The sequence below is a fragment of the Trachinotus anak genome, unplaced genomic scaffold (genome assembly GCF_046630095.1).
Source record: "Trachinotus anak isolate AG129_WGS33_773 ecotype Australia unplaced genomic scaffold, CSIRO_AGI_Tana_v1 ptg000003l, whole genome shotgun sequence".
Classification (NCBI taxonomy): Eukaryota; Metazoa; Chordata; class Actinopteri; order Carangiformes; family Carangidae; genus Trachinotus; species Trachinotus anak.
The window spans coordinates 16,836,955-16,851,897 of NW_027273854.1; the positions used below are offsets into that span (position 1 = coordinate 16,836,955).

General features: G+C 39.0%; 1 protein-coding gene across 3 annotated transcripts in view; it reads left to right on the top strand.

Moving 5' to 3' along the window:
* prkcbb (protein kinase C, beta b) overlaps window positions 1-14,943 on the top strand; it is a 99,271-nt gene that overhangs the window by 33,915 nt on the left and 50,413 nt on the right. For all 3 annotated transcript variants that reach the window (XM_071474156.1, XM_071474153.1, XM_071474154.1), the window contains 2 exons: window positions 9,057-9,168; window positions 9,679-9,807. In XM_071474156.1, coding sequence (XP_071330257.1) covers window positions 9,057-9,168; window positions 9,679-9,807 — 241 coding nt within the window. The remainder of the gene's footprint in view (window positions 1-9,056; window positions 9,169-9,678; window positions 9,808-14,943) is intronic.

Below are 14,943 nucleotides of genomic sequence, written 5' to 3' on the forward strand. Positions count from 1 at the left end.
CTACTATGGTTGTGTGTTCCAGTGCTTCATATAAGCTATATCACATCATTTGGCATGAAATGAAACATTTCTGTATCCCCTATACACTCATTTATACACATACTGTACACAGCATTGTTGACAGTTAAAAGTGGTGCCTGCCCTTATTTTGTTAAATCCCATTGAATGTTCTCTTTGTCCTCTCATCTGCTCCTACAACAGGAAGTGCTTTTAAGTGGTACTCTGATGATAATCTCATCCACCCTGTCAAGGAGCTGAGGAGAATAGTGTCTTTTCTGTGATTTATATTCTTAAAATGCAGCCCTATTCTCTAAACCATCCTTTCAAAAGGACAAAATTAGTTACCTTTCTTCTCTTAAGAGCACTCTCAGGATGCCACCCTCATTCTCTCAAAAACCCAGGGGTCTCCAAGTTCCTTTGCCACGTCCTTACCTCCCTCTGGAGTGCCCTTTCAGTCTGACAAGTACACTTAGTGAGCCGCCTCCAGAGGAAACGCTGGTGCTTGCTGTTTGGCTTCCTGTGGCGTATTCTGTATAACTGATAAGTCTCTGCAGTCTTTCCTCTCATCTTATTATATGTCTATCTGACAACTATGTCATTTCTTTTTTTTAATCTTCTCTCACCTGACTGCTTAGTTAGTTAGCACCATAATTTTCCCACGCTTGGTGCTCAGATACATATCGGAGCTCCTCTAAAAAGTTTTTCTTCCTTTAATATCTTGAGGTAGTCAGAAAGTCTTACAGAATGTGTTATCATTCATTGAAATATATTATTTAGGGCTGCAACTAGTGATTATTTTCATTATTGATTAATCAGTCAATTCTTATCTGAATTAATTGTTATGTTATTATTTCTCAAAGACCAATGTGGCATCCTCAAAGAGTCCAAACTCAAGTATCGGTGTAGTTTCCTATTAATTTTCTGTTGCTTGATTAATCGACTAATTACATTTTTATGACCTTAGATAAAGGTGAAATGTAGAGTTTTCTTGTAAACAAATGGAGCATGGCTCATCACAGCTGCATGGCTCAATACATGCAATTATATTCATGCAGGTGTACAGTGCAGATGTTACAACCTGACTCTCACTATTAGTCTGCTGATATGCTCATTCTTTTAAAAGGCTTCACAAAGTCCCTTTAACAGCAGTCAGTGCTCTCCAAACATTGCAACTGTCTGCAACTGCAACTGGCAATTGTTAAAATTCATGCTTGCTAGTCATCCTCTTCCTTTGCATTTGTTGGTATATTATTGCCATGCTTTGTATGTTACCACCAGCAAATGTCAATCAGCAGAACTACGTGAAACCAGCAGCAGGAGTATGTGTCACATGACCCACATGCTCACACATCTGCATGGTAGAGACATAACGGGGGCCCATAAAAACCTCATAGAAATATTACTTCATTGCGCCAAGAGTGGTGAGGACTTTTATTTCCTTTAAATGCTGTTAATACAATATAGTCCTCTAAAAAGAATGAACATTAGGTTGCTCAACAACATTGTTTGTTTTCTAGACCCTAAACATATTTCTGTTCCTTCCCTTTTTTGTCCATTTGTAGTTTCATACTCAATCAGAAATAGGCTGGTTCAGCCAGTTTTGTTGCTTGGTTTTTAATCTGGGTTTAAATTACTGCTTCCAGTAGTGTAAAACGTCTTCAAAGGCCTTTTGTATGACTTTTTGAAACGTACCAACCTGTTTCTTCATTACTCACTTTAAATGTCAGTCTATTTCCTCTGAATCCCCCCTCCTCTTTTTCTGGCACATGTCTATATTTCTATATTTGGCATAGATTTAACTCTCCCCTCCCTGAATCTCTCTTCCACTGTCTCTCTCTGTCTCACCACCATCCCTCCCTCTATATCTAACTCTGTTCTGTACATCCTCTATTTAAATGCCACTCCACCCAGGGGGCTCCTGCTCTTAATTACGGGGCCTCACCACCCCCACCATGTCATTTCCTTAATGAGTTCATGGCCTTACGACCTCAGTTCCTGCACAGTGGGAATGTAGGGTAGCTCAGCTCTGCTCCAAACTAGCTTCTCATTTAGGTACAGGAGACAGGAAGACAGGTAGCCTCATCTTATGATTATAGACAGAAGGAAGAAGGTAAGGAGGTTCACAATGCACAGATTTTTGACACCAGGGTTTTCAGCTGGTCATGTAATTTCTTGATTATCATGTAATTTTTGAGACAGAAATAAAATAAATTCTCTGCATAAATCAGGGGATATCACAGACATTTACACATTTGCTTCATTGCAAGATCACCAAAAAAATTCCATTACTTGATCATTAAAGTGTTCAGACTTTGTCTTAGAACATTGTGGAACACCTGGATGAAGATTTTCTAATAGCACTGTCAGATTTGTACAGCTCGACACATTGTTTTCACCCACGCACACCTGCACAGAAGTGGCTCTGTGAACTTGAAACACTGAGAGCAGTACATTTTCAGTAGTCATCAGCCTGAACAGCTTCAGCTATTTTCAGCTTGATCCTGCAACACATTAAAGTGTCATGGACAGTTTTGTCTGTCAAATAGTTTCTTACAACAACGAGTGGTGAATCAGGGTCATAATGTGTAAGTTTCACCTTTTGCAGGTTGTTAAAGGTTCTCACAGATTATGCAGATCTTCCTTGGTTTATATTTTTTGGTGTTTCTAAGAGAAGACAATGGGAATATCCAAATAATCACTGACTAAGGCAGATACTCACATTTTCAGTTCAAGTGTCATCATTTATTCTCACCATTTTCAAAATTCAAGAGTACTGCTCTGCTAATATAGTAGCCAAATATTTACAGATTCAAAAGATTCTTGGAGCCAATAGTGTCAGTGTAGAGCTGAAACGATTAACAAAAATCTATGAATTATTTAATTTATTTTACTAAAGGTTGGCAACAATTTTAGTAAATCTTTTTTTTAGCCAAAAAAGCCAAAGATTCTTCTTCTCAAATGTGAATATTGGCTGCTTTTATTTGCCTTTAATGATAGTAAACAGAATATTATTGGGCCCTGGGAATTTGTGATTGGCAGTTTTTATTATTTTCTGACATTTTATTGACCAAGATGATTAACCAATTAATTGAGACAATAACAAGCAGATTCGTAGATATAAAAGTAATCAGTAGTTGCAGCCCTGTGTCCATGGCAGAATGAAATGACTCCTTCCCTGAGTGCTTGCAGCTGTTAGTGAGCTCTTTATGGGTCACATCCATCGAGAAACAGCAAAGCACAACAGACAGACGAAGCTACAGAGGAAGATTTATTCAGTAAAACCTGTAACATTGTCTCACTGTCTGTATCAATCAGCCCACCACTCCCATTTTACCTCCTGCCAGTCCCTCTCTCCTCCTCTCTCTGTCAGCTATGTATGTTTAAAAGGAGAAGTCAATTATAGATCTGGGTTAATAGGATGGTTTCCCAGTGGGAGAGGTCGAGGGATGAGATCCTCTAATGAAACCTACATTTCAGGCCCACAGCCCACTAATGGTATAGAATCCAGTGGGTGCCTGTGTGTACAATGTACAAGGATAGCACCGCTCCAAACTAGTTTAACAAATAATGTGATCCTTTAGGATTTATTTAAAAAGCACCAGTCATTGCAGTCCTGGAATGTCATGGAATTTATGTATTTTTTGAGAGAGATCTGGTCAGTTCTCTAGAGAAGTCAGGGAAAGAATTTTTTTATGATATTTAACATAGTAGTATTCTGATTTAGTCATGAAACATAGGTTTCATTCAGTAGGTGCAGATTTTCTTCTAACACTATCATATTTCTACCACTGCAGTTGTTATAAATGTGTTTTTATGCCTCTGTTTCGGCAACAACCTGGAACTGGAGGCATATTGTTTCTGGGTTGTCCATCCCATTCTCATGGACATCATATCTCAGTAACACCTTGAGGGATTTTCTTCAAATTTGGCACAAATGTACTCTTGGACTCAAGGATGAACTAATTAGATTTTGGTCATCAAAGGTGAAGGTCAAGGTGACCGCACAAAACATGGTTTTGGCCTTGTGAAGGCTCTCTCTCAGTAAAGCCTTGAGGAAACTTCTTCAAAGTTGGCACAAACATTCATTAGGAATTTTGGTGATTACTCACAGAGGAGGTGTAATTTCGTTCTCTGTTCAGGATGCCATTACGCCACTATAGCTTTGCATAGAAAATTGTTGTTTCCTGCTTTATTATTGTTTAAAATTAACAGTCAGTTATTGCACAGAACTCAAACAGGTTGTTGATGGCTTCTCTCCCAATTACTCTGTCCCAGCGTGTGAGAGACAGGCTGCTCCTTGGACAGTCTAACACAAGGCTATCACTTATAAACAGACTCAAACTCACATTCACAGCTATGGACAAATGACATTGTTCGGTTCAGCTAACCTGCATGTCTTTGGACTGTGAGAGGGAACTCAAGCACAGACACAGGGAGAACAGACTTCCCACTATAAAGAACCCAGTCAGGTTCAAACCCAGTGACAATGTGAACCACTGAACCACTCCTACAAATTCTCCCTGACAAATTGTTCATATTTCATGCTTTCCTCATTTTTAAAAAACATTTACATCTCGTGCAAGGATGTGTATAGTCTTTTTTATTAATATTTTGGAGCAGAGTGGAGCTTTTAGTGTCTGTACCACTAAATGAGACATTTAATTCCAGTTCCTGTGGATTCAAGAAAAGGGGGAGCACAACAGTTTTCAACTACATCCTCAATTTCCCATATTGACCTTACACAGTGCAGCCATATACTAGGTTTTAGGTATACTTTAGTTTTGTTTTGTTTTCTTATCAAAATGCATAAGAAATCAGGTGATTATTTTAATGCAACTTAAGTCAAACCATTGACATTTTCAAAACCATGAATTTTAGAATATTTAATACCCTAAGTGATCTCATCAGAAAATGCAGAAAAAAACTTGTTTTCTGGACTGGAGCTATACAGCAGTTTTCAAGCCTCAATCATAAACAGAGGAGTAATATCTGAGCTTCAGGTGTGTCACTCTATAGCTTTTTCCATATGTGAAGTTCCTATCTGTTTGCATGCTGCAACAACTGAAAATGTGATTTCACACAGAACATAAATATGAGCAAAAGTCATATATCCTGATATAATGATATATCTAACAGTATGTGTGACCAGATGGTAAAAAAACTGCATCTAAACCACAAGGCAACCTTTGAGAGAGGAGGAGGGCTGACGAAGTGAGGGAGAAATAGCGATGAGCATATGGAGGGAGACAAGAAGGAGAGGAATTATATTCACAGAGTTCAGATAAAGATAAAATCGCCACCCTCATCCCTCTGTTCTTCTCTCAATGTTTATCCCTCATTCATTCTTCACTTCTCTTGTGATGCCATTACTCCTCTCCTTTTTCCAGAAATGTTTGCTTTGCGCAACAAGAAATCCCTTAAATAGGATCTCAAACATAAACACTTAAACATTCCCAGAGGGAGAAATGCAAGCCTGAGGGGGATAAACACAATGGCACTGCATTTGTGTTATTGATGAGTACAGAAAAAGCAGCTGCTCCAGCCTCCATTACATTTGTCTTTGTTCTTTTTTGTAGAAAGTGAGTGTGCAGTTTGTTATTGAATGTTTGGAAAGAAAAAGGTTTTTATTTTTTTTTTCTGATGAACTTTATCATGAGAAATGTGACCAGTTTAACTTCTCAGGATCCATTATTAAATCTGCACTGTCTGAGGTGCTTTTCAGTAAAGTACTGCCAGTATCAATATAGTGAAACACTTAAATCTATAGTTTCAAAAGTCAATGAAACAGCCAGAATATAGTTGTGTTTTAAGGTTTTACAACATTCTTTAAACCTGATAATTGTAGGTATATTATAATGATAATAGAGGACAAATACAGCTACTGTCTGTCTACTATAGGAGTTGAATTTTCTGCTGAAGTGCAGAAGTTAGTGAAAAAATTGTGCTCTTTTTTTGTTCAACTTGTTTTCCGAGTGGTGCATTCAGATGACTGAAATTAAACCCATATGTAGCATGGGTTAAATTTGCGTATGATGTCTTCACTCTGTATGGTAAAAGAATGGTGTAGGGCACAATTTGATGGTTGTCACTGTAGAAAAGTCAGTGAGCACTAACTTGACGAGAGTGAGTGGACTGAGGACAAAATCTACTGGGGAAAAAAAGGAGTTTTCATGTCAGGGACTGTGAGTCAGGACCCTGCCTGCCTGTCACACAGCATCATGATTGACATGACAGGATGTGTGTGTCTTTGCGTGTGGGGTGTTGACTGATGATGTTGGCAGGGAAAATAATGAACATCAGAGTGGTAAATCAAAACAAAACAAAAGCATAGATTGAGACAAAGCACAATGACAAGAAAACAGTCAAAACAACATGCTCTGGCGTCTTGTGCTGACGTTATGAGTGACTTGTAGTTTAAACATCCAGGAACACAACATATGTCACACAATATACTTGTCCAGGTGCCCCACACTATACTATCTTGTTAAGTTATGCAAGACAAGAGGCTGAAACTGTTTCAAAAGTTGACAACATACAGGCTTGGGCTGAAAATTCTGATCTGACAAAAAAAAAAAATTGTTGGGTCTTGTACCAATAAAGCCAATTATTATTATGACAGTAGATAACAAGAAAACATTTTTTACAGCAGCAATATGATTTATAATTTCTTGCTTCACAGACATTACTAATAATTTCATGAAAGAAGTTGATTTGTTGGAAACAGGTTGAAATTCTCACAGCAGATTTTTTTGGCTTTTGAAAAGAAAAAAAAAGTTTTTTAGGATGTAATTATTAACAGATATGACTTTGTAAGATGAAGACTCTTAAACAGTGATGATTGTTACTAGATACTTATACTTCTTCAGGCCTGTTTGTAACACTCGTGCAGTATGGTTTAATTGATTGACAGATGTGTTGGCATTGCACCATGCTCCATCTCTCTTTCTTCTAATTTGACTTATCAGTCATCAACAAAGATCACGTTCAGATTTATAAAGGAGGAGGAGGGTGGTGATGTTTTTTGTCTTTATTAACTGTTCCTTCTTTTTTCCAACTATTTTTGTTTCTGATCGATCTTTGAGTTTTCAAGGCGGATGTATTTAATCATTAGTGTTTATAAAGAAGCTGGCAACCTCTTTCATCAGCCCTCATATTGCTCCTTGTCTGCTGTTGCTCATCGCTGGAGCTTCGGCAGCACAATGTTCCCTTGTTTTTCAGAGGAACAAAAAATAAGCAGGAGGTGGTCTTGTCCTTGAGAAAGACGAAAACCGGCAGAGAAACAAACACACACAGATGCACACGCACAAATGCAAACACATACACAGTTGTGCAAAGAAACCCACACGCCTACGCACCAGCAATTGCAGGCACCCGCACAATCATTCAGACTTAACAAGTGCACACACACACTCCTCTGAAGACACCTTGGGGAAGCTGGGTATAATTCAGGCAATGGCAGCCTAAATTAAACATTATTTTCCAGGACAGGTGTGGAGGAGAGGAAGAAATCAATCAGCTCCTTTTTCTGGCTCACGAGGTGGAACAACATGAACACACACGTGTCAAGTCTACTGTTTAGACATGCTTGACTGAACTGGTTTATACGAAAAATGTTTCCCTTGGCAGTAAGCACTTCTGTATTTGATGCCATCAAAGCATCTTAGATGTGAGGAGATCCTTTAGAAATTGATATTAACAGTAAATAGTTGCATGTTTGGTAACTGTGATGGATCCCCTTGGCAGAAACACTGTAACTCCTACATTGAAGTGTCCCCGCTTCACCACACAGCCTGGATCCCTCTCTAGTGGTGTATTGGATGTTCTCACCGCCCATGGGTTCATGTTGCAGGGTGTGTGTGTGAATGAGCAGTTGCTCAGTCGCCATCAGTTACATGTCTAGAGTTAATATGTATGTATGTGTGTGTGTGTGTGTGTATCAGACACTGAAACCACAGTGCTTATATGCATGTGTGCATGCTCACTGAGCCATGGTTGCAGGTGTCTCACACACATAGACACACATACACATTCTTACTATATTCATGGGGACCCATCAACTGAATCCCTAACCCTAACTGATGCCTAATTCTAACCCAAAAGCATCTTAATCTTCAAACAGCCATTTAAACTTGTGGATTCCAGCATTTTGGTCCCCACGAAGCTGCCGGACCCCACAAGTATAGTAGGCTCCCTTATCTTCAGACCCCACAAATATGGTGAAACAAGGCCACACACACATACACATATGAACAGTAACACACTCACACATCAGACAGAAATAGCCTGTGTTTCTGCCCTAGTTACGCCTTAGATACGAATGTTTATGAAAGAGGAATTGGTACTTGAGTTTTCTTATCTCAGTCCAAAGCACATAATATCTAAATGAAAAAAAAGAAAATACTCACATTTATTTTAGATTTTAGTCTGCCTGTATGTTATTGAGGAACATTTATTTTCAGGGTTTTAGAGTTAGAAAGAGGTCTGACCTTGACCTTTACCCGTGAGTGTGTGAGTGTGTGTGTGTGTGTGTGTGTGTGTGTGTGTGTGAGTGTGTGTGTGTGTGTGTGTGTGTGTGTGTGTGTGTGTGAGAGAGAACTGATGTGACCTCTTGCCAACCTGCTGCATCTGCTTAAATTCAGTGGGGATTTTACAAACTCCATGTAGAGACCTCTTTTGCTATTACACAAACACAAACATAGGCAAGCACACGGCTCATGCATGCAGCTGCCTTTGTGATCTTTCTAAATTCATATGAATAAGGAAATGCTGCTGAAACCTGTCTTTATCACATTACAGTTTAGATGCCCATGTATAGCCACTCACCCACGCTCACAGCAGTTAACATGTTAAGTAGTATACACATAAATTAAGGCCCACATTAGGACTGAACTGTAAATGCTACATTGTCCTACAGGATAGTTTGTGTAGTAGATAGTTGGTAGTGAAATAGAAAGGGATCAAGTGAAATGTGTGGTGGCAAAAGATGAATATGAAAGAGATGGTAGAGGAGGGAACCTGCCCTTTATGACTCTGTCTCTGTCACTGTCTCTCTCCAGGACCCGAGGGCAAAGCATAAGTTTAAGATCCACACCTACTCCAGCCCGACCTTCTGTGACCACTGTGGCTCCCTGCTCTACGGCCTCATACACCAGGGCATGAGATGTGACCGTATGTTGTCTTTTGGATTAATCATGTTGCCACTGGCGCACACATACTGCATCATTTTATAGTCTTACCCTTATATAAGTATTTACAGTTATTCTTAAGTTACATACACTTATTCCAATACAGCCGACATCTTTGTATGAGTAAGGTTACATCTTCTGTCAGTACTGGTACCTGTCTACGGTATTGTTTCTCATTGGCTTTAAATTAATCATTTACTGTATTACAACTGCGCTGACAAGGCAATCATCCTTAAAAAGTGTTGGTATATATCCATCAAAAGCTCTTTATACCTTAAGTTGACTCAATTTATCAAAAGTAATATAACATTTTTGTTTGCACACATGTCCATGGAAAGAAATGCTCACTGTCCATAGAATATACTCAGAGAATAAACAACACCACAAATATACTGTATCTCTGTGTGTGTGTGTGTGTGTGTGTGTGTGTGTGTGTGTGTGTGTGTGTGTGTGTGTGTGTGTGTGTGTGTGTGTGTGTGTGTGTGTTTTCCAGACTGTATGATGAACATCCATAAGCGCTGTGTGGCCAACGTGCCAAGCCTGTGTGGGACAGACCACACTGAGAGGAGAGGTCGCCTCCAGATCACTGCTGAGGTCAAGACTAATGTACTCACTGTTACCAGTAAGTATAACTCAGACACACACACACTTGCACAGCAAGAAATACCAAATACCTTTGTCAGGACATTACTGTAGAACAGCAGTCATCTGTTGCCCTCTGCTGGTGATGCAATGATGCAACAGAGCTTAAATATGAGTTGAGACTAAGAAATCTAATTCAAAAATCACTACAATGTACCTTATAGAAGCTACATTTATGATATGAAGCCAGTACAAATACTGAATATGCTGTTTTGGGCCTCAGTTATTTTTTTTATTTATTTCGCAAAAACTGTAGTGATCTAGTGGCAAAGACATCTTTATATGACACTGCAAACCGATTTAACTACACGTTCATATAAGGCATGTATACTCTAACTCTGATGCTCCACCTACAACACAACCCACAGCCTAGAAAGTCTTGCTGTAATATAAAATAGATGCTACAGACTACAGGGACCTTATTTGCCTTTTTTGTCTGTTCTTCTGCAGTAATGTTTTTCATATTTCATTATTTCGTACTTCTTTCTTAAAAAAGAAAGAAATATGACGTGTAAAATGTATTTTTTTATCTAAATGAGATTATTTCCATGGTTTCTCAAGACTGAATGAGCTGTTACTTCAACCAGCAAAAGAAAAAGAGGAGTCAGATTTATTTACACAGTGTGTCACACACATTCACCCACTGAAGCATTTGTATTTTGCTGTTGGGTTCATGACTGAGAAGAGGTATCACTGAGCAAAACAAACAGACATTAGTCTCTTTGTCACTAACACACCAATCATCGTATGACTGACCTTACTTGCAGCATTACCACTGGGCAGGTTTTTTCTTTTTTTACAAAGCTGGATTGCAACTCAGGGTTTGTCCTCAGATTCCTCACATAAAACTGTGATTTCTGTTACATGTTCGCAAATGCTATTTCTTAGCTGGAATTCACTTCAGCCTCATGCTAAACAAGCAAATCACAATTAACATATTCAGTTACCATCATGTTGATATTACCGTATGTACCTAAGCTATAAGACGCAGTACAGTCAAGGTACCAGGAATCTGGTTTCAGATTATTACTTTGTTCAAAATTGTGGAGAATGTCATTTAAGGTAAAATGCCTACATTCCTCAGAATGTCTTTCAAAAACCCCCAAAATGGTTGGTGGTTGGTGGACATTTGATGATATAGTCAGATCATAAGAGGGAACGTTTCAGCAGTTGACCCTCTGCATTGACTTCTGATGTATTGTGAATGCTGTGGGTGTATATGTAATAGTCTGTTTCGTCCATGATTTCTTCCTGTATGGTTGTTGACTGAAATACAGAGAGTTTTACTTTTGTTCTGAGGGACTGAACATTTACTGTTGCTCTGTGTGTCTGGAAGCATCTTCATCCACAGTATAATGTTATACAGTGCAGTATATTGATCAGCCTTCACAATTGCTTTGGTTGTATCTGGCAGCTTCCATGGCCTCATAGGACTGAATGATGTCGCTGTATGAATATGAAGCAGGGTGTTGCTCAGAGAGAGCCATTTCAGTCAAAATTCACCAGTAAAACTAAATATCAATCATTTATACAGCATTAGATCCACACTGTTCTCCACAACTTTAAACATCAACAGAACTGTCTTCTGTGTTCACATTATCTGCTCAAAACTTATCTGGTCTAAACTGTCTCTTATAACTTTTCATACCTTCACAAGTTGTTGGAATAGTTAAAGTAACAATTAAGACATTCAGCAATTTATTTTGCATCATCATATATTCCAGTGAAATTAATCTACAATGACGAAATATCTCACTTGAACAATTCTTGGCGATTGTTTTAATTCACTGATAAGTGAAAAACAACTTGACCACCTTGCTGTACTCTTGTAGTGCCATGTGTTACCTCTGGGTGGCAGCAGATATTTATATTAATTTAAGGTTAATTTATGAAAATCTTGGTCCCTGTCAACTGAATTACAAATAATGTAATACTCAAACTGAAAACATACTGAAAACAGTTGGCAGAAATTAAACTTCAAAGTCATGTAAGAAAACCCTATTTGTGCTCTGGTGCTTAATGAGCTGAATTCACACAAATACTTTTGACTTTTGTGGAATAACCTGCATCATCTGGCACAAAGTCTTGTTATCAGATGTTCATGTACAGTTAATCTCATATCCCAAGTCTGACCTACAATATAAATGGATGGATTTACCAGTCTCAGCCTACATAAATTTGTATCAGCTTTGGCTGTGCTTAAGTAATAGATGAGTGAAAGATAAAAAATGTTGATCCTGTCCAAGCTCCTCTTTTTCTGCCACTCACATACTATATTGGGGTGAAAGGCTCCTTTGCTTAGCCTGCTACCATCGACACCTGGGCTCTGATAGGCAGCAGGAAATGGTCAGATGGATGGCATTTGAATGTATTATAAATCTTGAGCTTACAGACTTGTATGGGAAGTTTCCAAGGAGCAAGTGATCATTATACATCTGTGTTGTACAAAGTAGAATTTAGTAAATGCATTTTGCCCATGCTGAAATTTAATTAATAACTAAATGCAACAGAATGCAAACTTTGATTTCGGTAGATCACTCAAGAAAGGTACAAATGATTTTCTTGCTGTTGAAAAAAAAAAAAAGATTTTCAGATCTGTTGTTGAAGAAATAAATATTTAATTCCTCTGGTATTGTACAATAAACAGAAAATAGTCAGTATTACAGGATCTTCTCATCAGTGTCTCCACTAAGTATTGCTTAAAATAGTTATAAAACTTTTTAATGAAAACTTAAAAAGAGAATACATGTACATTACATGTGCCAGTGTCTGTATGGTACATCATTTTCTTCTGTACAGTCCTTTGTTGGGATTCTCACTCTCCCAATCTCTCTTCTCTCTTCCTGGTTCCCACGCTCGCAGACTGATCATTAGTGGGGATTTACGGTGGGAAGTGATAAGAGAGCAGACTTATCACACACAGACTGCTTGGACAGCAGTAGAATATAAAAAATAACAGAATAATTAGAATAAAACTAAATTGTAGAAGCTATCAAGGAAAACCAACTGTCTTATTTTTTTACTCTCATCTGTCTATTAGTCTTAGTATGCATTATATTTAGTCACAGCCATCAAGAATCATATTATCACAACATACACACTTTAAATGAATGTTTAAAGTGTGGATGTTGTGTTACACTCCTCCCTTCAGCTACTTGTTATAAAATCCTTCCATTTTCCTTGTGGCTGTTGTTTACAGTCAATAAGAGGCGATGCAATACTCATTTGCATCCACAGGGGTCAGTGTGCAGCCGTCAGCAGCTTGCTCCGTCATTGCAGCGAGATAGAAAAAAAAAAAAAGCAACACAGAGAAGGAATTGTCGAACCACCAGGAATTATTCTACAGCTTAACAAAGCAGGAGCTGGTGGAAATGGCTGCTGCTCTGAGACATGCATTTGTGCTGTGGACTGTGGAGTTGTGGATTTAATCAAAGCATTTGACATGGGTGTAAAGTGACACTTTATTGATCACTTTGATGCCCCCCCCCCCCCCCCCCATTCAGATCAGAGCTCAGGGTCAGTGGCGAATGGAGATGGAGGATCAGCATCTAGCTCAAGGACACTCCAGCAGGGAGAATGCAGTTGCTCAGCCCAGGGCCTCAGAATCACGGTGTCCCGTTTTGAGATTTGGGAATTTGAATACTCTCTGGCATTCTTGTCAGCACTGCAGACTTTTCTACACTAAGTTTTTAGGTGTGGTTTGAGCTGTGGTTTATCACAGTAGCCCTGATCAGACAAACTGAGCACAGGCTTCACACTGTTCCCCCGGCTTGTGGGGATTATTGAGGCTCTTATTTACTCAAAATATAAAATAATGTGACAGGAAGAGTTCTCAGACTACTGAACAGAAATTTTTGTATTGTGGTTGTGCTGAAAGAACAAACGTAGATGTTGCACCTGTGATTTCAAGTCAGTGTTAACCGAATGCAGAATGTCTCATCGATGGATTGGGATCACACTCTGCTAGGAGTGAGCTCAACATCAATCAACATTTCATTTTCTTTGGTGTGAACCCATGGGGGGAAGTTGATCTATTTCATTGGAAAGACTTTTCATCAAGGTTTATCATGTTGGCAGCTGAGTCAAAACAAATACACAAGTCGCATTCTAGTCCCTGATGTAACTCCTGATGGACTGTGCAGTGCACCTAAATGAACCTCTGTGGTGTTGGCCTCTGTGGTGTTGATAACACATGTAAATATAGAGTAGTTAAAACAAACATCACATCAACATCTTTGCTTTTAAACCCATTAAATCTAGCATTTGAGGATTCAGAACAAATGTTGATGTTACAGGAGAGGATCTGGACTCTTTACCTGGCATCTTGGTGCAGGTTTTTTTTTCTGCACAGCTTGGTTTGCATGTTCATATGTCTTGACAAGCCAAACTGTGCACATATACTGTACATGCTTGCCATGAATGCCAATACCATTTCACCACCCCCAAGGGGAGTCATCTGAAAAAGACTTAACTAGTTTTGCAGCACACATGCGAGTAGAAGCTGGACAGAACATAAGAATCCTGCTTCGACTCCAATGAGGCCGCTTCACATGGGAAAAGGTGCACTGCCAACACCCACGCCGCTGTGCACATACAGTATTCTGCTGTTACTGCACTCTTATCTTCATTCACTCTCCCTGTAGACTCAAATACACGCGCTATCTCTCCCACTCTCATACACACACATACACATCCATCCACACACCCATACATGCTCTTTGCAATTAGTACATACTGTATGCAAGTAAGAATCTCTCACATGTATACACAGTCACATGCATGTAACACATCTGTGCTTGCACAAGCAGATCAGTTGACTCACACAAAAACACACACACCCTTTTCTATTTACAGTAATTGTCCTATGAGACCATGTGGCATGCTAGCCTCTTTATAGCTCCCCACAAACAGCATTTGATGGTCACTTTAACAGGCATCATCTAATATTTATTGACCTGCTCTGCTGAGGGCTTAATGTTGGCCATTGGGTCTGTGCTGTGGTTAACTTCTTAGAGCTTAGCAAGCATAGCACTTCAATAACATGAAAACCTCTTCTCTGACATCTTGAGGTGTTCGCACACTGCGAGCTCACTGGGAAGATCTGCTTTCAGTCCTG